The following is a 27,258-nucleotide window of genomic DNA, read 5'->3' on the forward strand; positions in this document are numbered from 1 at the left end:
ACCTACCGTGGAGCTGATCTGCCCTCTGACCATCGACTTGTAATCTGTAAGATGCACCTGCAATTCTTCCACTCCGGTGGTGGGTGTACATCCAGGACCCCATTCAAACCCTTAGTGGCATGCTCTGCCGACTGGGATTGGCATCGTCCCCCACTCCTCCTGCTGTCGAGGGTAAATGGGCGAGGTTTAGGACTGTGACTCATGCAGCTGAAATGGCTGCTTTGGGTACGTGGTCCAGACCTCCCCAGAGACCCTGGCTGACAGAGGAGATGTTCAGGATGGCGACAGGCCCACTGTCATTGGCTACAGAATCCCACGGCGGAGAATGAGGAGGCTTACCGCAGCCCTCGCTCGGAGGTTCGGAGAGCCGCGAGGCGCCGCAAGGATGGGTGGCGGTCGCGGGTTGCCGAGGAAATGGAGTCTGCATCAGTGGCCCGCGATCACAAATCGCTCTTTAACTCCCATCAAGAAAGTAACCTGCGGCGCCACAACCAATTACCATCATTGGGGGAAAGAACGGTGACCCGATCTCCGACCCCCAGGGAACAGGTTTTCAGATTTGCCGAGCATTTCCGCGAGGTCCCGGTAGTGGGAGGGGGGAAACCCCTCGGCCCGGAAAAACTCATCGCGGCACAAAGTGGGGACGGCCCTGCCGAGGCCGCCGGCGCCTCAAACATCGTGAAGAAGAAGCCGTCGCCTTCCGCGACGCGGTCGGCGTCTCACGGCCACCAACCTCCCCCTCCCACCCCCCCTCCCCCTCCCCCTCCGCGTGCCCCGCGTCCAGGTCTGGAGATGGCCACGCTGTCATCGCTGCCGCCCTCCCTGCTGCGCGACGCCATGGGGCTGCTGGCTCGGATCGGCGGCAAGAGCTGGGTAACAACGCTGACCCCCGCCGACACCCCCGCCGCGACCCCCCCGCGACCCGCCCGTGACCCCCCCCCCCGTGACCCCTCCGCGACCCCCCCCAGATGGAGCGTCAGGCCGACTCCGCGCCCGTGCTGCGCCGAGCGGCCGTCCACCGCCTCGCGACGCGGCTAGGCCAGGCGGCGCGACACTAGCGGCTGGACGGAGCCAGCCTGGCCACGTACCTGGGGTCGCTGAGACAGCGGTACCTCGACGAGCTGGAGCACATTGCTGACGCCACCGCTAACACCCACTGAACAACACCACCACCAACACCACCACCGCTAACACCCACTGAACGACACCACCACCAACACCACCACCGCTAACACCCACTGAGTGACACCGCCACCAACACCACCACCGCTAACACCCACTGAGTGACACCGCCACCAACACCACCACCGCTAACACCCACTGAACGACACCACCACCAACACCACCGCTAACACCCACTGAACGACACCACCACCACCACTACCACCGCTAACACACACTGAACGACACCACCACCAACACCACCACCGCTAACACCGCTAACACCCACTGAACGACACCACCACCACCACCGCTAACACCCACTGAACGACACCACCACCAACACCACCACCACCACCGCTAACACCCACTGAACGACACCACCACCACCACCGCTAACACCCACTGAAGGACACGACCACCAACACCACCACCACCGCTAACACCCACTGAACGACATCACCACCACCGCTAACACCCACTGAACGACACCACCACCACCACCACCACCGCTAACACCCACTGAAGGACACGACCACCAACACCACCACCACCACCGCTAACACCCACTGAACGACACCACCACCAACACCACCACCACCGCTAACACACACTGAACGACACCACCACCAACACCACCACCACTAACCCCCACTGAACGACACTACCACCAACACCACCACCACTAACACCCACTGAACGACACCACCACCAACACCACCACCACCGCTAACACCCACTGAACGACACCACCACCACCACCGCTAACACCCACTGAATGACACCACCAACACCACCACCACCACCGCTAACACCCATTGAACGACACCACCACCAACACCACCACCAACACCACCACCACCGCTAACACCCACTGAATGACACCACCACCGCTAACACCCACTGAACGACACCACCAACACCACCACCACCGCTAACACCCACTGAACGACACCACCACCAACACCACCATAAACACCACCACCACCGCTAACACCCACTGAACGACACCACCACCGCTAACACCCACTGAACGACACCACCAACACCACCACCACCGCTAACACCCACTGAACGACACCACCACCAACACCACCACCGCTAACACCCACTGAACGACACCACCACCAACACCGCTAACACCCACTGAACGACACCACCACCAACACCACCACCGCTAACACCCACTGAACGACACCACCACCACTACCGCTAACACCCACTGAACGACACCACCACCAACACCACCACCGCTAACACCCACTGAACGACACCACCACCAACACCACCACCGCTAACACCCACTGAACGACACCACCACCAACACCACCACCGCTAACACCCACTGAACGACACCACCAACACCACCACGATCCAACACCACCAATGCTACCACCACCACCACCACCACCAATTCCAGCACCACCACCACCACGGTGGAGGGGTAAGCATGTGGGTACCATTGTGTGGTGTGGGGTAGGCTGACGGAGGTCCTGATTAGCCAGACGATGATGTTATTTCGTGCTGTGTTGTTGGATATATAAACATAAAGTTTACTGTCAAACTGGCTCAGTGATTGAGTAATTTCGTGAGCAAGCGACTGAGTGAGCAGCTGAGCTCCTGAGTGAGTCACTGGCTGAGTGAGTGAGTCACTGGCTGAGTGAGTGAGTGAGTGACTGGCTGAGTGAGTGACTGGCTGAGTGAGTGAGTGAGTGGTTGAGTGAGTGAGTGATTGGCTGAGTGAGTGAGTGGCTGAGTGAGTGACTGGCAGAGTGACTGGCTGAGTGACTGGCTGAGTGAGTGAGTGACTGGCTGAGTGAGTCACTGGCTGAGTGAGTGAGTGACTGGCTGAGTGGGTGACTGGCTGAGTGAGTGAGTCACTGGCTGAGTGACGGCTGAGTGAGTGAGTGACTGGCTGAGTGAATGACTGGCTGAGTGAGTCACTGGCTGAGTGGGTGACTGGCTGAGTGAGTGAGTGCCGAGTGAGTGACTGAGTCCGTAATAGAGGTTTTGTTGGTTTAGATGGCGTAAATATATAAATGTTGTGTCGTTAAAATCAGCCAGCCTAGATGCATGAGGTCACTGAGACAGACCCAGCAGGTGCCGGGGTTGTACTGCTGTGCCAGGCTAGGTGCATGAGGTCACAGATACAGACCCAGCAGGTGCCATGGGTTGTACTGCTGTGCCAGGCTAGGTGTATGAGGTCACTGAGACAGACCCAGCAGGTGCCGTGGGTTGTAGTGCTGTGCCAGGCTAGGTGCACGAGGTCACAGAGACAGACCCAGCAGGTGCCGGGGTTGTACTGCTGTGCCAGGCTAGGTGCATGAGGTCACAGATACAGACCCAGCAGGTGCCATGGGTTGTACTGCTGTGCCAGGCTAGGTGTATGAGGTCACTGAGACAGACCCAGCAGGTGCCGTGGGTTGTAGTGCTGTGCCAGGCTAGGTGCACGAGGTCACAGAGACAGACCCAGCAGGTGACGTGTGTTGACTGCTGTGCCAGGCTAGGTGCATGAGGAGGTCACAGAGACAGACCCAGCAGGTGCCATGGGTTGTACTGCTGTGCCAGGCTAGGTGCATGAGGTCACAGAGACAGACCCAGCAGGTGCCATGGGTTGTACTGCTGTGCCAGGCTAGGTGCATGAGGTCACAGAGACAGACCCAGCAGGTGGCGTGTGTGTTGTACTGCTGTGCCAGGCTAGGTGCACCAGGAGGTGACAGAGACAGACCCAGCAGGTGCCGTGTGTTGTACTGCTGTGCCAGGCTAGTTGCATGAAGTCACGTGACAGACCCAGCAGGTGACGTGTGTGTGTTGTACTGCTGTGCCAGGCTAGGTGCATGAGGAGGAAGTCACGTGTGTGTGGTGTTGAACAAGGCGTGGTCGTCAACAGCTGTGGTGGAATTGCTGTGGCTCCGTGCCGTGCCCTCTGTGCTGGTCACCCCTGACCCCCAGGGGTCAGGGGTCAGCGCCACACACACACAGCTCGGACAAAGCGCCCTGACGAATATTTATTAACTCTGGGCTTGCACAGTATCACAGAAACAAGTTGGGTTATTAAATGCATTCTAGATTTAAAGCTTTCGTGACTGCTAGGATCCATACTCTTGGTTCTATTGGGTAAAGTCATGTAGTTGAAAATAAAATAACAAAAAATCACGACGTTTCGGCCACAACACAAGCGGCCTTCATCAGGTGAAGGGACGAGACTGTCTGGAGGACAGCGCTGGAGTGGGAGAAGCCACGCTTAGATCACGACCTTTAAGCTGTGTGAGAAGAAAAACACAAAGCGCCTTGACAATCTGTGTGGGTGGGTTTGACAAAGGAATTAGCATATAATTGAAATGGCTCATTGAAATAGCTAAGTTAAAGTATACACATCCGCAGAGGTACCCCTTGACAAAGGAATTTGCATGGAATTTAGCATTGAAATAGCTGAGTGATTAGCTTGTAACTGGTCACAGAAATAGCTATGTTAAAGTTAGAGCATATACATTCACCGAGGCACCTAGTACTCATCAAACAGGAGAATTTAGCGAAACACAACCACGCTCAGACAGCGGACCTTTAAACTGTGTGCGAGCAAACAAGGTGTTCTTAAGAATGCTAAGAAACCCATTAGTAACATCAGAAAAAATGAACGCTCACAAGGTAATACCCATCGCTTTCACACTCACTTCTGCTGCTGTATCTTCTCCGAATTCTAAACAGATTCTGCTTAAGGCCAGCCTATCTTTAATCTCAGAGAGGATAAGGCTACTCCGATTTGACCTCGATACTTTAGACAGGCCTCTCCTACAAGCTCATTTAATGTTAACACAAAAAATGTCACCTTCTGATTGGAATCACGTAGACAACATGACTGCTTCTTCTGCTGAGTCACTGTTAGTCAAATGTAAAGCTAACCTGATTTCTAAATTCAACCACCTATCAAAGAAGAACCCAGTTCCACATATAACAAAACTAGATGTTAACAAAATCGTCAATAATCAGAGTAGCACCCCGATTTCGGACATTCTGAAAACAGTACTGGCTAGGGGACTAAATTTTGCTGTCACCCCAAAACACATACCAGTAGATGATATCATCTCTCAGGTCGATGTAGCCCTCAAAGGCGTAGGACACATCCAAGCAGACGTTGCGAGAGCTGAAATAGCCACTATTCTTAAGAATGCTAAGAAACCCATTAGTAACATCAGCAAAAATGAACGCTCTGAACTCGCGAATTTAAAAAACAGAAGTGATATAGTCATCCTCTCAGCCGATAAAGGCAACGCTACTGTTATTATGGATAAAGATTCATACAACAACAAAATCCAGAATCTGCTCAACGATGGAAGTTACTCAAAAATAAAAAAATGACCCTACTAATAGCCTAGCGATAAAAACTAACAAAATCATCGCAAGTTCGACCTCCCTAATCGACCCAACTAAACGTCCCTCCCTAAAACGTTCTGCTGCAAGACCCCCTAGATTCTATGTTCTTCCCAAGATTCATAAAGAAGGCACCCCATTACGACCCATCGTATCCACGACCAACTCCCCTACCTATAGACTAGCCCGTTTTCTGTCAGATACCTTGCTGCCTTTCACTGGCAAGACCACCTCAGCAGTACTTGACTCAGCCTAATTGGTCTCCATGGTTAAAGACGTTGTACTGTCCCCTGACGATATCCTTGTCAGCTTCGATGTGGTCTCTTTGTTCACCAAGGTCCCAGTACCTGATACCATTGAAATAATTGAAAATATGGTCCAACATGGACTAGACCCCGACACATCTGCACTGGTTAGGCACTGCCTCAACAATACTTACTTTACTTGGAATGGCTCCTTCTACAAACAAAATGAGGGTACCCCCATGGGATCCCCCTTATCACCAGTGATAGTCAATATTTTCATGGAGAAATTTGAATCAGATGCCATCCAGACTTCCACCCTCAGACCTTCCCTGTGGAAGAGATATGTGGATGACACTTTCGTCATTTGGCCAGATGGCCTCCCAGCTCTGAACCTTTCCCTACACCACATCAATTCCAAACATCCCGCCATCAAATTCACCATGGAAGTGGAGAAAGATGACAAGCTACCATTCTTAGATGTTCTGTTTGAGAGGAGACCTGATGGCTCATTGGGGCATTCTGTCTACAGGAAACCCACCCACACAGATTCCTACTTGAAACCTGATTCCCACCACCACCCAGCCCAAAAGAATTCTCTCATCAAACTTTATACCATAGGGCTCATTGCATTTCGGACCAACACCACCTGACCAGTGAATTAAAACATGTACACCTGGCCCTCAAAAGGAATGGTTACTCTGACCGTACCATCCGCCAAGCTGTTTCTCCCTCCATACAGAAACAACCACTTGATACTCCGGTCAAAACCATCACACTACCATATATAGCAGGCGTTACTAAAAAGATTTCCAAAATTCTAAACAAACACAAGATCCAGGTCTGGTTCAATACAGTACACAAAATTCGTGATCTGATCCCATCCGTGAAGGATGTCATTCCTGACTTACAGTACCCCGGGGTTTACAAATTGAGTTGTACCTGCGGTGATTGCTATATCGGGGAGACAAAGCGACATGTCTCTGACCGAATTCGCGAGCACAAATCAGATTTGAAACACGGCAAAACAAATTCTTCTGCCGTGGCTGATCACTGTTACAACGCTGTGGGTGATCACGATATAATTTTCTCCGATACCAAGGTTCTTTGCAAACCCACGGGTTTTTATCAGAGATTTGTTCACGAGGCAATTCAGATCTACAAACACAGACACAATTTCAACCGAGAAGATGGTTTCAAATTAAGCAACCATTGGAAAGATGTTCTAAATCGAACTAAACATTAAACTAATTTCAATGGTACAGTATATTTTTCAAGTAGTGGTACCCCAAACTTTTGTAGCTCTTATAAATTCCCTTTTCACGCCATCAATAGGCAAACTCCCCCCCCCCCCCCCGCGCCAAACGGCAAGTCCACCGGCACGTACACCACCCCTTTTCTAAAATCGGCCAATCAAATGATATTTTTATGCTCATTTCTTTGTCAGGACACCTTGTTTGCTCGCACACAGTTTAAAGGTCCGCGGTCTGAGCGTGGTTGTGTTTCGCTAAATTCTCCTGTTTGATTTGTACTAGGTGCCTCAGTGAATGTATATGCTCTGACTTTAACATAGCTATTTCTGTGACCAGTTACAAGCTAATCACTCAGCTATTTCAATGCTAAATTATATGCTAATTCCTTTGTCAAGGGGTGCCTCTGCGGATGTGTATACTTTAACTTAGCTATTTCAACGAGCCATTTCAATGCTAAATTATATGCTAATTCCATTGTCAAGGCGCTTTGTTTCTTCTCACACAGCTTAAAGGTCGTGATCTTCGCGTGGCTTTTTCCACTCCAGCGCTGTCCTCCAGACAGTCTCGTCCCTTCACCTGATGAAGGCCGCTTGTGTTGTGGCCAAAACGTCGTGATTTTTGTTATTTTATTTTTTACCTACGTGACTTTACCCAATAGAACCAAAGAGTATGGATCCTAGCAGTCACGAAAGCTTTAAATCTAGAATAGAAATGTAATGCAATACAACACAGAGAGTCGGCCAACATAAGAGTCAACACCCCACCTGGTTGATAACGTTCTTCCAAAGATTGCTCAATTTGAAAGAGAGACAAAACACAGACACGGAGACACATAGACAGAGAGATAACACAGAGACACACAGAGAGAGATACACACATACAGTGAAGGAAAAAAGTATTTGATCCCCTGCTGATTTTGTACGTTTGCCCACTGACAAAGAAATGATCAGTCTATAATTTTAATGGAAGGTTTATTTGAACAGTGAGAGACAGAATAACAACAAAAAAATCCAGATAAACGCATGTCAAAAATGTTATAAATTTATTTGCATTTTAATGAGGGAAAAAAGTATTTGACCCCTCTGCAAAACATGACTTAGTACTTGGTGGCAAAACCCTTGTTGGCAATCACAGAGGTCAGACGTTTCTTGTAGTTGGCCACCAGGTTTGCACACATCTCAGGAGGGATTTTGTCCCACTCCTCTTTGCAGATCTTCTCCAAGTCATTAAGGTTTCGAGGCTGACGTTTGTCAACTTGAACTTTCAACTCCCTCCAGATTTCCTATGGGATTAAGGTCTGGAGACTGGCTAGGCCACCCCAGGACCTTAATGTGCTTCTTCTTGAGCTACTCCTTTGTTGCCTTGGCCATGTGTTTTGGGTCATTGTCATGCTGGAATACCCATCCACCATCCATTTTCAATGCCCTGGCTGAGGGAAGGAGGTTCTCACCCAAGATTTGACGGTACATGGCCCCGTCCATCGTCCCTTTGATGCGGTGAAGTTGTCCTGTCCCCTTAGCAGAAAAACACCCCAAAGCATGTTTCCACCTCCATGTTTGACGGTGGGGATGGTATTCTTGGGGTCATAGGCAGCATTCCTCCTCCTCCAAACACGGCGAGTTGAGTTGATGCCAAAGAGCTCCATTTTGGTCTAATCCGACCAAAACACTTTCATCCATTTGTCCTCTGAATCATTCAGATGTTCATTGGCAAACTTCAGACGGGCATGTATATGTGCTTTCTTGAGCAGGGGAACCTTGCAGGCGCTGCAGGATTTCAGTCCTTCACGGTGAAGTGTGTTATCAATTGTTTTCTTGGTGACTATGGTCCCAGCTGCCTTGAGATCATTAACAAGATCCTCCCTTGTGGTTCTGGGCTGATTCCTCGCCGTTCTCATGATCATTGCAACTCCACGAGGTGAGATCTTGCATGGAGCCCCAGGCCGAGGGAGATTGACAGTTTTTTTGCGTTTCTTCCATTTGCGAATAATCGCACCAACTGTTGTCACCTTCTCACCAAGCTGCTTGGCAATGGTCTTGTAGCCCATTCCAGCCTTGTGTAGGTCTACAATATTTGTCCCTGACATCCTTGGAGAGCTCTTTAGTCTTGGCCATGGTGGAGAGTTTGGGATCTGATTGATTGATTGCTTCTGTGGACAGGTGTCTTTTATACAGGTGTAGTGTTGTAAGGACGAGCAGACTTCTTTAGGAGGCACACTCTGTTTATTGTATTATTTCCTTATACAACGCTTAACACACACAGAGGGATATTCGGTCCCCTCACTCGATACCCTAGGGAGGTACAGCCTCCGGACCTGGCGGGACTCTCACGTCTACCGCTAACCTCCTTGATACCTAAGGAGGTACAACCTCCGGACTTGGCGGGACTCACACGTCTACCGCTATCCTAGTCCTCCGGCTAGGACCTAGGGGAATCTATCTGACCCACCGCTGGCCCGGTGGGTCCTGACCACTGGGTATTCCGAGCCTTAGCCCTTAGAAGGGCTGAAAGGCTGGTCCAGGGTCCTAGCTAGGCTTCAGCCCAGTCTTCTATCTTCGTGCAGGGAGAGAACTCCCCGAGGTCCGTTGGGTCACCCGTCTTATACCCCTTCGTGGCCAGGTCGAACCAATCGGGAATCGAGATGGTGGTAGTGATTATAGCTGATGGAATCGATTACCATTGGGATAATATTGGTGGAGTTATATTATTGTTACTGCTCCTCTGTTTAAATATAATTTACGTGCAAACTTTTCCGACTACACACTTATCGAAACAATGCTCTCCATAACTTTTACCCCGGGGTTTAAATATTGTTTTGTGATTAAAAAAAACCCCGAAAGAGCGGGAAACATTGAACACCCTGCTCACTGATTGGTCCAAGCGGCACCCGGCCACCTCCCACCATCGCCTTCTCCTATTGGACGCTGTCGTCAGCAGCGTTGCGCTCCCATTGGCTCAGCCACTCGGACCACGATTCGCGTATCGTAATCATAGCTCGACACGATTCAGGACGAGAAGGAATCGAAACAACGGAATCGCGTTCGAGTAAAAACATTTGATTTAAATATGGTACGTCAACAATACACCTTTTATTTTTTTTACATTTATTTACACCGCGCGAATGCCAACGCGAGTTTTATTGTCGATGTTGAGTTTTGTAATTTCGTACTGTAAAAAAAGTTTTCCTCAAAGTCGCTCCCGCCTCGGAGCCAATCGGATTTGGCGTCTCCCTTCCCACGTGACGCGAAGTTTTTTTTGTTTTCCCGCCAATTTGTTTTGGCTCCTCCCCCTCACCCACCGCCATTTTTTTTAATCCGTGAGGGGGGTGCAGACGCCGGAAAATTTATTTTTGTTGCTCAATTAACGACGAGGACGAGGAGGACGACGAGGACGACCCGCTAGGAGCGTGAGGTCACCACTTTTGAGAGAAAGCGTGAGGTAAAGAATGCCCTCTACCGTCCACTCCGTGATTTGCAGACGATTTGCAGATGCAGCAGTGTTGAGTTTGTGGACGCTAAAAGGGGCTGCAACTAACCCAACTATCGTGCAGTAAATTGATGTGAAAAAACACAAAGTATAAATTACATCAATATAATTAATGTACTCAGTATATTCTTCAATAAGCTGAGCTATTAACACAGAGCAACTGGGTATACACTACGCTATATAATGAATGCCATATAGTAAACCAATAAAAAACTAAAATATAAACTACCTCAGTGTTTTATGACACCTCCTTTGCCAGTAACAAGATATAGTAATAGGTTTTACTCTTTTAACTGGCACAAAAACTGACACCTTTATTCAAGTCATCATGTGTTGTGGTTATTGCAAACATGATGCCTTGAATAAAGGTGTCAGTTTTTGTGCCAGTTAAAAGGGTAAAATCTATTACTATACCTCAATGTTATCAATAAACTCTCCAACCAGCTGACCCACCAACAATAAGTCGGTATATATCACAATGCCATATGGCAAAACAATGGATGGATTCTTCTATTCCTGACTGCAAGGATCCATACTCTTTGGTTCTATTCGGTAAAGTCACGTAGGTAACAAAAATAAAATAACAAAAATCACGACGTTTTGGCCACAACGCAAGCGGCCTTCATCATGACGGCACGGTCCCTTCACCTGATGAAGGCCGCCTGTGCTGTGGCCAAAACGTCGTGATTTTTTGTTATTTTATATTTTAATTAACCTACGTGGTGACTTTACCGAATAGAACCACAGAGTTTGTGGGATCCTTCCCCTCACCTCCAGCACCACGGACAGCGACGGGCCCCATTCACAGGGACGAGTCCATCCACGCTCCTCGGGACGGAGGAGTGGGGGAGAGAAACAGCCACGAGGCGCTGTTATACTCCACGTTACAAACCACAACGTTAACCGTGCTGTGAGAGGTGTTAAGAGGCAGTGCCAGCGAAAGAGCTGCGGTCTGAGGTCACCGTAAAAATACAATTAGTTAAGAACCGACATGACTTTACCGAAATAACCAAGAAGATTAATCCCTGCAGTCACGACAGCTTTAAATCGAAATCTATCGTGTAGTGTTGAGTCTATGGTGTAGTGTTGAGTCTATGGTGCAGTGTTGAGTCTATGGTGCAGTGTTGAGTCTATGGTGCAGTGTTGAGTCTATGGTGCAGTGTTGAGTCTATGGTGCAGTGTTGAGTCTATGGGTAGTGTTGAGTCTATGGTGCAGTGTTGAGTCTATGGTGCAGTGTTGAGTCTATTGTGCAGTGTTGAGTCTATGGTGCAGTGTTGAGTCTATGGGCAGTGTTGAGTCTATGGTGCAGTGTTGAGTCTATGGTGTAGTGTTGAGTCTATGGTGCAGTGTAGAATCTATGGTGCAGTGTTGAGTCTATGGTGTAGTGTTAAGTCTATGGTGTAGTGTTGAGTCTATGGTGCAGTGTTGAGTCTATGGTGCAGTGTTGAGTCTATGGTGCAGTGTTGAGTCTATGGGCAGTGTTGAGTCTATGGTGCAGTGTAGAGTCTATGGTGCAGTGTAGAGTCTATGGTGCAGTGTAGAGTCTATGGTGCAGTGTTGAGTCTATGGTGCAGTGTTGAGTCTATGGTGTAGTGTTGAGTCTATGGTGTAGTGTTGAGTCTATGGTGCAGTGTTGAGTCTATGGTGCAGTGTTGAGTCTATGGTGCAGTGTAGAGTCTATGGTGCAGTGTAGAGTCTATGGTGCAGTGTAGAGTCTATGGTGCAGTGTTGAGTCTATGGGTAGTGTTGAGTCTATGGGTAGTGCTGAGTCTATGGTGCAGTGCTGAGTCTATGGGTAGTGTTGGTTTTTCTCACACCAGATAACCCTCGAAACTCCGTTTGGTACAGGACCATCCAGACTGTGTGCCCCCTTTTATTGCTGTGCATGAGTTTGTCAGAAGTGACAGACTGAACTGTTTAATTTTTAACACGTAGGCTTTGGCGACCAATATCCATAATAGAGGTTGTTCTGTTTACGTGACAACCCTTACCAGTTGGCCGTGTCGGGTGGTGGCGGGTTTAACATTAATATATTTAAGTGATCTAACCCACAAAAAGCCTTTGTGTATGGATGAATTGTTTAAACCAAACATTTCAAGTCACTTAAATATTTTATTTTGATTTAAAGCTTTCGTGACTGCAGTAATTCATATTCTTAGCTCTTTCAGCAAAGTCACGTTGAAGGGAAACAATAAAATAATAAAATATATATACAAAACAATAAAATTCTCACGACGTTTCGACCATAACATAACGACCGTTTGTGTTATGGTCGAAACGTCGTGAGAATTTTTATTGTTTTATATGTATTTTATTATTTTATTGTTTGCCTTCAACGTGATTTTACCGAAAGAGCTAAGAATATCACTAAAAGATGTCCGTTTTTAATGACGCTTGCCGCCCCAACATTTTTGTTCCCGCATTCAGGAGCCATCGAGGGTGACAACAGGGGTCGTGCCATTTCCCATCGCCGGTTTTTAAACTACCCGTCGAGCTACGAGCCCCGGGATCTCTTCGACGCCTTGAAAGGAGGAGAAGGCCTCGACGTTTCTCGAGCGATCTTTAACAAGAGACCCCCGGGCGGACTCGTCCCTCGCAAAAGCATTCTTTTCACCCCAAATCGCCCCGTATTTTTCCGCCGGGTCGATGCCGAACGTCGTAGACGTTCGGGCCTCCCGCAGGGCGGCGGCGGCGAGACGCTCCGCTCCCCCGACGCCCCGCTTCGACCGGATCCCGCGACCGTCGGCCTCGAAGATGCAGAGCGAATCGGCCAGGCTGCTGTCGTTCTCCAAGGGGTGGCCCCGGTCGTCCCCCGTGCGGCCCGCGGACTTGGCGCGGGCCGGACTCTACCGCATGGGCTTCAGCGACCTGGTGGCCTGCTTCCGCTGCGGCGGGACGATGCATCACTGGGAGGAGGGGGACGACCCCGCTCGGGAGCACGCCAGGCACTTCCCCGCCTGCGCTCGCGCGGTGGGTGACGCCAGCGACGGCGCCGGTGACGTCCTGACGCTTGTTTTCGGGGGGCGAGGCCGGGTCTTTCCTAAAACTAGTGCGGGGTGCCGCTGAGAATTTGCAACGATTGGCACGAAGAGATGTGCCTCGGGGCTCTGGGTACCGATTGGAGATGATTCTAGGCGTGTTTAGACGACGATGGCGAACGAGCGGAGACCCTTTGGCTCGTTGAATCCATTGACGCGCATTCGCGGTCAGATTCGTGTTATATTAAAAAACGATAGTCCAAAAATAAGTGTGAACATTTCTTTGTAAGCACCCTGTGCTAACACAGTTATTCTTGACCTGGCGAGGGCCCTACTCAGCGCTGCGATGACGTAGCTATTTGGTTTCAGATGCCGACCCTCTCCGTCACGCAAAGCAGCGACGTTGCTCAGCGAAGCGGGCTCAGCATCGTCGCGTGGACATTTATATTTGCCGAATACCCTCGCACGTGGCCTGTATTCTAAATGCGGAGGGGAAAAACCAGAGGTCCCGGGTAAAAATCCACGTGACCACGGGGGGAACAGAGAGAGAGAGAGAGACACGGAAACTCCAAATAGGCAGAAGCAGGTGTCAGGGTCGGGTTTCGAGCCCATGACCTCCTGCATACCAGGCGAGGTCGTTGACATCTCCTGGCTACCGCTGCACCCTTGTAGATGAGTCTCAGTTCTTCAATGCTTTGTGCCTGTAACCATGTTCAGTGATGAGACTTTCCCGCTCCCCGCGCTGAAGAGTCAGCTCGCTCATTTGACAGCAGAGCCACGGCAACAAAATCAATTAAACTCTGCCCACCGTTGTAAAGACGTTGCAGCTGCCGTGCCGTAGAGGCGGTCACGTGGATTTCGGATTAACCGAGGCAACGTATTTGTTCGGTTTAAGCGCCGCGTGACTTGTAATAAAAACGTCCAAGAATTAACCAATGTTGTATAAACTGTTTTTAGATTATTTGGACTTCAGGGGAATATCCACGAGTTCTTAATCTCTGTCAAAATCGCAGGTGTGCGGTTCATCTGCAAATCGAATAAACCGCGCACGGATCATCCAGAGTCTACTGTAATTCAAATCAAGATTCTACTGTAATGTTATCTTCTCTATAAATTCCCCCACCTGTTGTATATGCCGGGTCTTGAAAATTTTAATAAAAATGATAAAAATGAAATAAAATTTGGAAAAATGCGTAATTATCCGAAATAATGTTAATTGATGTAATTATGCGCATAGGTTATGCTAGTTATGGAGATGTAATCGTATTAAGTCATGTAAATGACTTAACCTTTTTAGGTCAGTCTAAAAAGGTTTTGTTTCGAAGATGTCGTTTAAAAAAAAACGATTCCAATGCCCTCACTGCTTCCTGGGGAGCCGTTCCAAAGGGCGGGGACAATTCGATGAGCTCACTGCATCACCGTCGTCGCCATTGACGCTGTCGTCACAGTCGTCATCGTCGTCACCATTGTCGTTGTTGCGTTTGTTTCTGGGTGGTGCCTTTTCCCCGCAGGCCCTGTTGCCGCAGGCCACTCAGGATGGCCCCGACTCCGCACTGTGTCCAGAGATGCGTTCGTTCGGGGCGCGAATCAGATCTTTCGCGAGCTGGCCGTACACCGCCAATGTGTCCCCGCATGAGCTGGCCTACGCAGGCTTCTACTATTCCGGTACGGTTTGTGCTGCTGCTGCCGCTGCTGCTGCTGCTGCTACGTAGAAGTGGGTGGAGGCCTTCCCCGGTGCTGTAGTCGTCCCCGTTTTGTGGGGGGAGGGGCGGCTCTTTGGGGGGCAAGCGCCACGGTGGCTCGGAGATGTTGACTACCTCGCCTGGAAGGCAGGAGGTGGTGGGTTCCATCCTGACGCCTGATGCGTATTTGGAATTTTCGTGCCTCCCCGTGGTCGCGTGGATTTTTTCTGCCGGTCCTCCGGTTTTTTTCCTCGCACATTTAGAAACACGCGTTTAGAGAATTTGGCTGCGTTTAAATTATCATGCGATAAGCCACTTCGTTGAGCTATCGTTTGTGATAGCCAGGTGGTCGCCTCTGAAAAAGAGCTGAATAGCAACTCAATGGTCCTAACACCTAGTATCATAAAATAGTTTCAATGTTGGTTAATAGTTTTGGTCAAACACCTGAGGGAGGTCAGAATCAGAATATTTATCTATACTGGAGGAATCCATTGAGCTGTGAAGCTCTTTTTTGCATGATGTCCAGTCGGGGCATGGGGGGTAAGAACGTCACGGCAACGAACAGTTTACAAAAACACGATAGGAGTGCGAAGTCCTGTCGGTTCCAAGCGTGTTGTAGAGTGCGTACACGAAACACGGGGAAGGCCTTTACAAGTTGTATAATCTCATGCAGATGTAGATGACGCTGGTTCTTCACGTTCTGTAGATGTAGATGACACTGGTTCTTCACGTTCTGTAGATGTAGATGCCGCTGGTTCTTCACGTTCTGTAGATGTAGATGCCACTGGTTCGTCACGTTCTGTAGATGTAGATGCCACTGGTTCTTCACGTTCTGTAGATGTAGATGTAGATGCCGCTGGTTCTTCACGTTCTGTAGATGTAGATGACGCTGGTTCTTCACGTTCTGTAGATGTAGATGCCACTGGTTCTTCACGTTCTGTAGATGTAGATGCCGCTGGTTCTTCACGTTCTGTAGATGTAGATGCCGTTGGTTCTTCACGTTCTGTAGCTGTAGATGCCGCTGGTTCTTCACGTTCTGTAGATGTAGATGCCACTGGTTCTTCACGTTCTGTAGATGTAGATGACGCTGGTTTTTCACGTTCTGTAGATGTAGATGCCACTGGTTCTTCACGTTCTGTAGATGTAGATGACGCTGGTTCTTCACGTTCTGTAGATGTAGATGCCACTGGTTTTTCGTATTCTGTAGATGTAGATGCAACTGGTTCTTCACGTTCTGTAGATGTAGATGCCGCTGGTTCTTCACGTTCTGTAGCTGTAGATGCCGCTGGTTCTTCACGTTCTGTAGATATAGATGCCACTGGTTCTTCACGTTCTGTAGATGACGCTGGTTATTCACGTTCTGTAGATGTAGATGCCACTGGATTTTCGTATTCTGTAGATGTAGATGCAACTGGTTCTTCACGTTCTGTAGATGTAGATGACGCTGGTTCTTCACGTTCTGTAGATGTAGATGACGCTGGTTCTTCATGTTCTGCAGATGTTGATGCCACTGGTTCTTCATGTTCTGTAGCTGTAAATGCCACTGGTTCTTCACGTTCTGTAGCTGTAAATGCCACTGGTTCTTCACGTTCTGCAGATGTTGATGCCACTGGTTCTTCACATTCTGTAGATGTAAATGCCACTGGTTCTTCACGTTCTGTAGATGTAAATGCCACTGGTTCTTCACGTTCTGCAGATGTTGATGCCACCACCTCCATCTATTGTGAGGCGGTTGAACTTACGACTCTCGGTCCGAACGGGCAACTGGATGGGTTTGTTTATCTCTGAAAAGTTGACAGTGTCGATATGTAGGGGAGAGGTCCCTGTAACGTGTTTTCTATTTTGAGTAGGTCACGGAGATCTTGTGAGGTGCTTCAGCTGCGACGGTCATCTACAAGAGTGGGCGCTGGGAGACAGCGCTTGGCATGAGCACGCAAAGTGGTTTCCCAGGTGAGGCGTTTGGCACCTGCTGCTCCCGTGAAATGTATATATATACAGTGAGGGAAAAAAGTATTTGATCCCCTGCTGATTTTGTACGTTTGCCCACTGACAAAGAAATGATCAGTCTATAATTTTAATGGTAGGTTTATTTGAAAAGTGAGAGACAGAATAACAACAACAAAATCCAGAAAAACGCATGTCAAAAATGTTATAAATTGATTTGCATTTTAATGAGGGAAAAAAGTATTTGACCCCCTCTCAATCAGAAAGATTTCTGGCTCCCAGGTTTCTTTTATGCAGGTAACAAGCTGAGATTAGGAGCTGAGATTAGGAGTACACTCTTTAAGAGTGTGCTCCTAATCTCAGCTCGTTACCTGTATAAAAGACACCTGTCCACAGAAGCAATCAATCAATCAAATTCCAAACTCTCCACCATGGCCAAGACCAAAGAGCTCTCCAAGGATGTCAGGGACAAGATTGTAGACCTACACAAGGCTGGAATGGGCTACAAGACCATTGCCAAGCAGCTTGGTCAGAAGGTGACAACAGTTTGTGCGATTATTCGCAAATGGAAAAAACACAAAAGAACTGTCAATCTCCCTCGGCATGGGGCTCCATGCAAGATCTCACCTCGTGGAGTTGCAATGATCATGAGAACGGTGAGGAATCAGCCCAGAACTACACGGGAGGATCTTGTCAATGATCTCAAGGCAGAGGGACCATAGTCACCAAGAAAACAATTGGTAACACACTACCTCGTGAAGGACTGAAATCCTGCAGTGCCCGCAAGGTCCCCCTGCTCAAGAAAGCACATATACATGCCCGTCTGAAGTTTGCCAATGAACATCTGAATGATTCAGAGGACAACTGGGTGAAAGTGTTGTGGTCAGATGAGACCAAAATGGAGCTCTTTGGCATCAACTCAACATGCCATGTTTGGAGGAGGAGGAATGCTGCCTATGACCCCAAGAACACCATCCCCACCGTTAAACATGGAGGTGGAAACATTATGCTTTGGGGGTGTTTTTCTGCTAAGGGGACAGGACAACTTCACCGCATCAAAGGGACGATGGACGGGGCCATGTACCATCAAATCTTGGGTGAGAACCTCCTTCCCTCAGCCAGGGCATTGAAAATGGGTTGTGGATGGGTATTCCAGCATGACAATGACCCAAAACACACGGCCAAGGCAACAAAGGAGTGGCTCAAGAAGAAGCACATTAAGGACCTGGAGTGGCCTAGCCAGTCTCCAGACCTTAATCCCATAGAAAATCTGTGGAGGGAGCTGAAGGTTCGAGTTGCCAAACGTCAGCCTCGAAACCTTAATGACTTGGAGAAGATCTGCAAAGAGGAGTGGGACAAAATCCCTCCTGAGATGTGTGCAAACCTGGTGGCCAACTACAAGAAACGTCTGACCTCTGTGATTGCCAACAAGGGTTTTTGCCACCAAGTACTAAGTCATGTTTTGCAGAGGGGTCAAATACTTATTTCCCTCATTAAAATGCAAATCAATTTATAACATTTTTGACATACGTTTTTCTGGATTTTTTGTTGTTATTCTGTCTCTCACTGTTCAAATAAACCTACCATTAAAATTATAGACTGATCATTTCTTTGTCAGTGGGCAAACGTACAAAATCAGCAGGGGATCAAATACTTTTTTCCCTCACTGTAAATATTCACTAATTATGTGTTCCCCAACACATCCATCGCATTATATAATAATGATGTGTTCCCCGATACATCCAACGCATTATAAGATAATAACAAAATCATAATAAACGCGATAAAATAATAAATATAATGTGTTCCCCAATACAACCATCTCACTATAAGATCATAATATAAATAATAATAATAATGATGGTGATGTGCTCCCCAATACATCCATCACATTATACCCAGCCGGCATAACGTAATGACCCCCCCCCTCTTCCCGCGTCGTTTGCTGAACAGCTGCGCGTTTGTTGGACGACAGAAGGGGGAAGCTTTCGTCCGCGGGTCGATGCGGCCGCCGGTAACAAAACATTTTCTCGCCAACTTTTGGTTTCGCAGGAAAATCGAGTTTAACGCCGGCGTGCGAACACGCCGCACGTACGATTTTTTGTTTCGTTTTTTAACGTTGACCTTGGTCAACTCCGGTCGTTGAACAGACGAGACTATCCTCGTCTCTTGATGGAGTTTATCAGGGGTCTTGAACACAAATAGACTCAAACTTAAACTTCGCAGGCAGCTTGAAATGTTGTTCATCATTCAGGGGTAAAAATACAAAAATAATGTGGTTTCATTACCAATATGCTCATTGTAAATATAGTAGTGTGTATAGTATAGTAGTGTATAGTGTAGTGTATAGTGTAGTGTATAGTGTAGTGTATAGTAGTGTAGTGTATAGTGTAGTGTATAGTGTAGTGTATAGTAGTGTAGTGTATAGTAGTGTAGTGTATAGTGTAGTGTATAGTGTAGTGTATAGTAGTGTATAGTGTAGTGTATAGTAGTGTATAGTGTAGTGTATAGTAGTGTAGTGTATAGTATAGTAATGTATAGTGTAGTAGTGTATAGTAGTGTAGTGTATAGTAGTGTATAGTATAGTAGTGTATAGTATAGTAGTGTATAGTGTAGTAGTGTATAGTGTAGTAGTGTATAGTAGTGTAGTGTATAGTATAGTAGTGTAGTGTATAGTATAGTAGTATAGTATAGTAGTGTATAGTATAGTGTATAATTTAGTAGTGTATAGTGTAGTGTATAGTAGTGTAGTGTATAGTGTAGTAGTGTATAGTATAGTAGTGTATAGTGTAGTGTATAGTAGTGTAGTGTATAGTAGTGTATGTATAGTAGTGTATAGTAGTGTAGTAGTGTATAGTAGTGTAGTGTATAGTATAGTAGTGTATAGTATAGTATTGTATAGTAGTGTATAGTGTAGTAGTGTATAGTAGTGTATAGTAGTGTATAGTATAGTAGTGTATAGTAGTGTATAATAGTGTATAGTAGTGTATAGTAGTGTATAGTGTAGTAGTGTATAGTAGTGTATAATAGTGTATAGTAGTGTATAATAGTGTATAGTAGTGTAGTAGTGTATAGTAGTGTAGTAGTGTATAGTGTATAATAGTGTATAGTAGTGTATAGTGTATAATACTAGTACAGCTCACACCGGTGTGTTGGAGAGCCAAGCCACAACATTTAGAATCTGAGTATGACGTTTCACCAGTAATTACAACAACAACGAGCTTCATCAGGCGACGGCCAGATTAAATGTACTCTATAACTATATATAACTATGGGGATAATCGGTGTTTTTGGCATAGAGATCCACGGAATTTTTTTTATTTTATCTTTTTGGATGCTGCGCGATTTTGAGCCGTCTGCAGCTGCCCTGCCCCCCGTCGTTAGCGGCGACAATCGAGAGCCGGCTCTTGTCGTTCCGTTTGGTTTGCCGACACGCCGATTGCAAATCGAGCGCAGAGTAACGGTGCAAAAAGTCGCGATCGTTTTTAACGCGAGCGGTCGTCGCTTGCGTAACTTATCCATTTTTGTCGGTTCTTCTGCGTGACACCGGCGATCATTCTTACACGCGACGATGTTCATCTTTATTTGTCGGTTTAAAGGCTCCGCTACCGGGACAGACGCCGCAGAGTACAACCGCGGAGATTGAGCACGGTAAGACGGCGGATCCCTGCGCACTGTATCAGACCCTCACCTGATACAGGTGAGGGTCTGATACAGGTGAGGGTCTGATACAGGTGAGAGTCTGATACAGGTGAGGGTCTGATACAGGTGAGGGTCTGATACAGGTGAGAGACTGATACAGGTGAGAGTCTGATACAGGTGAGGGTCTGATACAGGTGAGGGTCTGATACAGGTGAGAGTCTGATACAGGTGAGAGTCTGATACAGGTGAAAGTCTGAGCCAGGTGAGAGTCTGATACAGGTGAGAGTCACGACCTCATGTATACCAGACGAGGTGGTCAACATCTCGCCAACTTTGCGCCCCATATGTAAGCAGTCTGGTGATGATCGACCATCACTTTTTGAAACCGCTGAAAGTGTGTGCGGGTGTGTCTCTGTGTGTGCGTCTGTGTGTGTGTGCGCTTGCGTCTGTGCGTGCGCGCGTGTGTCTCTGTGTGTCTCTGTGCGTCTCTGTGTGTCTCTGTGCGTCTCTGTGTGTCTCTGTGTGTCTCTGTGTGTCTGTGTGTCTCTGTGTGTCTCCGCGTGTGTCTCCGCGTGCGTCTGCGCGCGCTTCGTCCACAGCAGCGCCATCGACTGAGGAGCTTCTGGACAAGCTGGAAGAGCGGCTGTCCTGCAAGGTGTGCATGGAGCGCGAGGTGTCCACGATGTTCGTGCCGTGCGGACACGTGGCCACGTGCGGCCACTGCGCCCTCTCCCTGAGCCGGTGTCCCGTGTGCCGCGTCGCCGTGCAGACGTCGCTCCGGGCCTTCATGGTTTAGGCAGACGGCCGGGCGAAGGAGGAGGAGAGAGAAACGACCGCCGGGGATCCCGACCGCCCGTGGCTTCGACCATTGGGGCGAGTTCGTTGATTCACCCATCCCCTCTCCCGTACCGAGGCATAAGCCGGTCGCTGGCGAGCGTTCGGCGTTCGTTTTTTCCGCACAGGGAGGCACGAGGAGGGCAATTTCACTTGGCCACCGGCCTCCACCCATAGAGCAGCCTTTTTTTTGGGGGGTTTCCGGAATGTAAAAGGGTTCATTGATAATTATCAGTGTGGTGGTTTTGAAGGCGTACGATGTCAGACTTGGAAAGTGAAGGAAGTAAAGTTTTAAGACTGTTCTGTAATCTTTACTTTAACCGGATGGTACGCATAGGTTACACACGTTAACAGTTTCTACATTTGGGAGCTATTACATTTAGAACTCTGTGGAGCGCTTATTGCAACGGGTGGAAGGGTCAAAGATTGCGGTGATTTTAAGGCGTACTTACATGTGTGAGTTATTACATTTATAACTCTGTGGGACAATGCAATGGGTGGCATGGGAAAGCGTTAATAAGAGTGCGTTGATTTTAACGTGTTCAATGTCAGACTTGGGAAGTGACGAAGTGAATGTACATGCACATATACACGTGTAAGCTGTTACACGTGTAACAGCTTACACGTGTATATGTGTAAGCTGTTACACATGTAAAGCTGTTACACGTGTAACTCTGTGGATCGCTTATTGCAATGGGCGGAAGGGTTAAAGAGTTGCGGTGATTGTAAGGCGTTTGGTGCTAGACTTGAAGTGAAGAAGTTACGTTCTGTAAATCTTTACTGGAACTGGAATGTTACGCAGAGTTCACGTGCGTAAACATTTTTACGTTTGTGAGTTATTACATTAATAAGTAATATTTTAAAATACTTTTTTTTTTAAAACACTCTTTAATGAAATGTACCCTACTGGTAACGGAATAACTCCACGACTCCAGGAAGTGGCCCCGAGGCTTGGCCACGACGTAAGGGGAACGTGGAGATTTACAGCCAACGACGTCAGTTGAGCGTGGACAATTACACCCAAGACGAAACATAACGTGTTAAAAAAAGATTGTTGGAAAATATATTTTTTACGCTAGAATACAGTGTTGTCATCATTATGACATAAGTATACCACATTGGTAAGTGGGTTAAGATTGAGTTACTATATTTGATGATACTACAACAACAACAGACAGAGTGAGTTCATACACAGCGTGTGCAATAATAGCCCCATGGAGCACTTATTGCAATGGTGATGTCATCAAAAATTTAATTGTCGCGTTCCACGGTGGCCGCTCTTTGTCGGTGGTGGGGAGCGGTGGAGGGTTGGTGGAGCGGTCAGCGCTACCAACGCCGGTAATCAGCCGAGTTCCATTCCCGCTCACGGCCAACGCCACAGTGATTGCGATCATCTGAACAACCGGTCCTGGGCCTCCCCTAGGTCGACTTGGCCTCGAATGAGTGCCCGCTGCGATATGTAAAGACATCGCCACTGGGGAGACAAAGGCGGCTGTGCGTGGTGTTGACCACCCCACCCCCCCCCCCACCCTCGTGTGCCACAGTGCCGGTAGCCTTCATAGCTGCTGCTAATCGCTAACAGCACTTGCCCCAACAGTCTGTTAAGGCTACACGGGGAGGGATCTTCATAGCTGCTGCTAATTGCTAACAGCACTTGCCCCAACAGTCTGTTAAGGCTACACGGGGGGGATCATCATAGCTGCTGCTACTCGCTAACAGCACTTGCCCCAACAGTCTGTTAAGGCTACACGGCGGTGGCTGGGGGATCTTTGGGGCTGTGTGTGGACGGCTTTGTGTGTTCCTCGCCGCTTTTGTTTCTAAGAAGTGCCAGGTTATTTTTCCATCGGTCGCGTGAGAGATAATTTTCGGGGACTCGTTAACCCGCTGCTGGATTAGGGCCCCTCGGCGCGCCTCGTCCCGCGGGGGTTTGTGTTGGACTCGGCACTTGGCGAAGAGAACGCCGGAGCAGTTCCCCCCGCGGGAGATTGGTCGCGGGCAAATTTAGAATCGCTGCTCGGAAATGTTGAAAAGGTCGAATCCGTCCTCGGCTGCGACGCTCGCTCGTTCATTCAGCTCCAGCAGCAGCGTCCGCCTGCACCGAGTTTCCGGCTTTGCCGCTCTTAACCCAGAGTTTTTAAGCGGCTGCTGCGTTGAACATCGTCGCGCGTAGTGTAAACTAAATATATATACACACAGCTTCCTGAGAATGTGTTAAGTTGGGGAAACGTGATTATTTTGCGCGTTTAAAACACGGACGTTGTAAAACATCCTTCAAGGTTTTGATTTAAAGCTTTCGTGACTGCAGGGATTCATATTCTTGGTTCTTTCGGTAAAGTCACCACCACGTAGAAGGGAAACAATAAAATAAATAAAATATAAAAAATAAAATTCTCACAACGTTTCGACTGCAACACGAGCAATCATCATCAGGTGTGAAAACCACATAGCACCACGGAAAGCGATTTGGCAGTTGTTCAGACCGCATTCCATTCTCTTCCTCTCCCCCCTCCTCTTTTCCGAACATAGATGGACTCGTCCATTTGAACAACTGCCAAATCGCTCTCCGTGGTGCTAACGTTAAAAAAAACTCCACTTTTTAAAAATTTTCTTGCTGTGGTTTTCACACCTGATGATGATTGCTTCTTGTGTCGTAGTCGAAACGTCGTGAGAATTTTTATTGTTTTATATTTTTATTATTTTATTGTTTCCCTTCTACGTAGTGACTTTACCGAAAGAACCAAGAACATTCTTCAAGGTTCTTTCGGTCGAGCGACGTGGGGACAAAATAAAATAAATCACGACGTTTCTGTCGCAACACAAGCGACCCCCCCATCAGTTGAACTGTACCTGTTCCGCCTGATGACGGGCGCTTGTGTCGCGATGGAAACGTGGTGATGTATTTTATACACCTACCACGTGATGACTTTGAGAGCGTAGATCCCTGCAGTTTTCACGAAAGCTTCAAGTGAAGATTCTCAAGGCTGCTTTCAATGTTGCGTTCAGTCAGTGAAACGTCCGCACATTCGAGTCGAGTGCCCATTAATGGGCCACGCAAGGCCCAACGCGTAGGGCCGAGGCTTCGCTCTGTGGCTCGTTTGATCGTCTCGTTATTAAATAATTTTTGATGTCACCAGAGGACTTGGGAGTCTTGTTGTGTTTAGACTGCGGGAGCGGTGGGAGGGGTTTTAAGAGCTATTAAAGCTCTTGGTTGTCTCTCTCTGTCTCTGTGTGAGTCTCTCTCTCTGTGTGTCTGTCTGTGTTGTGTGTCACTCTGTGTGTGTCTCTGTGTTGTCTCTCTCTGCTTGTGTGTATGTCTGTGTGTCTATGTTGTGTGTCTCTCTGTTTGTCTCTGTGTGAGTCTCTCTCTCTCTGCTTGTGTGTCTGTGTTGTCTCTCTCTGCTTGTGTGTCTGTGTGTGTGTCTATGTTGTGTGTCTCTCTCTGTGTGTCTCTGTGTTGTCTCTCTCTGTGTGTCTATGTTGTGTGTCTCTCTCTGCGTGTCTCTGTGTTGTCTCTCTCTGCTTGTGTGTCTGTCTGTGTGTCTATGTTGTGTGTGTCTCTCTCTGTGTGTCTCTGTGTAAGTCTCTCTCTCTCTCTGCTTGTGTATCTATGTTGTGTGTCTCTCTCTGTGTGTCTCTGTGTGAGTCTCTCTGCTTGTGTGCCTGTCCGTGTGTCTATGTTGTGTGTCTCTCTGTGTGTCTCTGTATTGTCTCTCTCTGTGTGTCTATGTTGTGTGTCTATCTGTGTGTCTCTGTGTTGTCTCTCTGCTTGTGTGCCTGTCCGTGTGTCTATGTTGTGTGTCTCTCTCTGTGTGTTTCTGTGTTGTCTCTCTCTGTGTGTCTATGTTGTGTGTCTCTCTGTGTGTTTCTGTGTTGTCTCTCTCTCTCTGCTTGTGTGTCCCCGTGTCTATGTTTTGTCTCTCTCATATTTATCAATCTTTGGAAGAACGTAATCAACCAGGTGGGGCATTGATTGTTTTGTTTGCCGACTCTGTGTTATATTGCATTATATTTCCAAGTTTACTATGTTTGTTCTCATTCATTTGTACCTGATGATGGTCGCTTGTGTTGCAATCGAAACGTCGTATTCTATTTTTCATTTTCTTCACCATTACGAATTGTCTGGGAATCAAAGCCAAGCAAGTTTCTTACCACAGTAACCGCACGAGACGTGAAACAAACGCTGCGCGTGTAGTGGGTGCAGGGAGATTGGAGACGGCGTGTAGAGGCAACACGTTGATTTAACGACAACGTTAACAGCAATAGTAACGGTCCCTAACACAAAGGGGTAACGGCCCTTAACCCGCTACCTGGGGGTGGTACGGCCCCCGGACAAGCGTGGCCTATCACTGGGACCACGGGCTCTCTCGCCTCCGGCTAACGGTGACCTAGGGGAGGCTACCCTGACCCGACCCAGCCAAGGTACGGGTCTCGACCACTGTCCCGCTCGGTCCCGGCCATTACAAGGACGTCGGGACCCGGGGGCTCCCAGGGTCTCACCACTGGCCCGCTCGGTCCCGGCCCTTAGAAGGGCAGCGGGTCTGGGGGAATTGATAGGACGAGTGGAAATCAAGTAACCTCTGAGCTATTTTGATTAGTCTTATTAAATAATACAACAAAATTAATGACATTCAAAAAGTAATTTAGATTAAACACGTATTAGAACATTGTAACTTCAACAATCTCTTCAAGCAACGTGTATTACTAATTACTCATTCGTTAGCCCCCATTAGTCAATCGCGACTTCACGCTCATAATAATTCCATCAAACCCCCAGCTTTAAAGAACACAATACACCTGAATATAATTAAGGAAGGTCTATTTTCACCAACCACTAAACATATTAATCTTACATGATTCTAATCCGCCAAATCACAAACCAATGAACACACAACTCTAATGATCACGCTGGTTCACCTGCATGGCTGTCCTTACGATATCATCAGGCCCCAGAGCTAAAAGATATTTCGTTTGAGTGTAACCTGGTCGATTAGGATAATGATTAAACGGCGCATACGTAGAGAAGCTCTTGACGACTCGGAGACAAATATGGTAAGGGCTTCCGTCAGTTTATTCAGGGGCTTTACGCCGTACATTAGCTGACATAACTGTCCCCCCAGGAATTCGTCTGACTGCTCAGTTCTTCCCACTGCACCGACCGAGGGATCAGCCAACTCGGCTGGCTGGGTGAAGCAGCCTCTCCAGCCTGATCCCTACCCCGGCTCCCAACTCCCAGCCATCTTGTTCCCGGCTTCCACAACGACCCTGTCTCCATCCCGGGCTCCCCCTTAAATCCCCGACACGAGACATGATATTACCGTACCTGAAAATGCGCACATCCCTTGACGTCACATCCCATGACATCACATCCTGTGACATCATGTGACGTCATCGCACCGGAAGGCTCCCGTGACGTCACATCCCGTGACGTCATCACAACCGGGAGGTAAGTGTGACGGGAGTGTCCCCGACTACTCCTCGACACATATAAAGGCGTCTCCTTACTGACGAGGCTAAGAGAATCGCAGCTAAGGAAGAGAGATCACGGCAATGGCTGCGCGGTTGACTCGGCACGCCATCGACCTTGGCAGACGGCTCTCTGGGGGGGAGAGCGGGGGGGGGGGGTGTCTCTTCCGTTCCCTGGCGTGCACGTGGCTTGCTTGTCCA

General features: G+C 48.2%; 1 protein-coding gene across 2 annotated transcripts; it reads left to right on the top strand.

Annotated features, from left to right (window-relative positions):
- Positions 1-10,150: 10,150 nt before the first annotated feature.
- On the top strand, positions 10,151-25,614 carry LOC142910225 (baculoviral IAP repeat-containing protein 7-B-like). Of its 2 annotated transcripts, none has more exons than XM_076059930.1 (7): positions 10,151-10,465; positions 12,942-13,484; positions 15,004-15,157; positions 17,025-17,124; positions 19,072-19,132; positions 20,718-20,769; positions 21,360-25,614. In XM_076059930.1, exons 2-7 carry the CDS (start codon positions 13,161-13,163, stop codon positions 21,554-21,556), a joined length of 888 nt encoding a protein of 295 aa, XP_075916045.1. In that variant the 5' UTR covers positions 10,151-10,465; positions 12,942-13,160; the 3' UTR covers positions 21,557-25,614. The 2 variants fall into 2 exon arrangements, with proteins under 2 accessions (XP_075916045.1, XP_075916046.1); XM_076059931.1 differs by having other exon boundaries at positions 21,363-25,614.
- Positions 25,615-27,258: the final 1,644 nt, after the last annotated feature.

The sequence above is a fragment of the Petromyzon marinus genome, unplaced genomic scaffold (assembly GCF_048934315.1).
Source record: "Petromyzon marinus isolate PM22_M1 ecotype Great Lakes invasive population unplaced genomic scaffold, UKy_Petmar_22M1.pri1.0 PM_G_Scaffold_14, whole genome shotgun sequence".
In the NCBI taxonomy this organism is placed as follows: domain Eukaryota; kingdom Metazoa; phylum Chordata; class Hyperoartia; order Petromyzontiformes; family Petromyzontidae; genus Petromyzon; species Petromyzon marinus.

Coding starts and splice junctions, on each gene's coding strand:
- LOC142910225 (XM_076059930.1), top strand. CDS start 13,161: ATGCCGAACGTCGTAGACGTTCGGGCCTCCCGCAGGGCGGCGGCGGCG. Junction 17,125..19,071: donor CACGCAAAGTGGTTTCCCAG/GTGAGGCGTTTG, acceptor TTTGCTGAACAG/CTGCGCGTTTGTTGGACGAC. Junction 19,133..20,717: donor GCGGGTCGATGCGGCCGCCG/GTAACAAAACAT, acceptor GTCGGTTTAAAG/GCTCCGCTACCGGGACAGAC.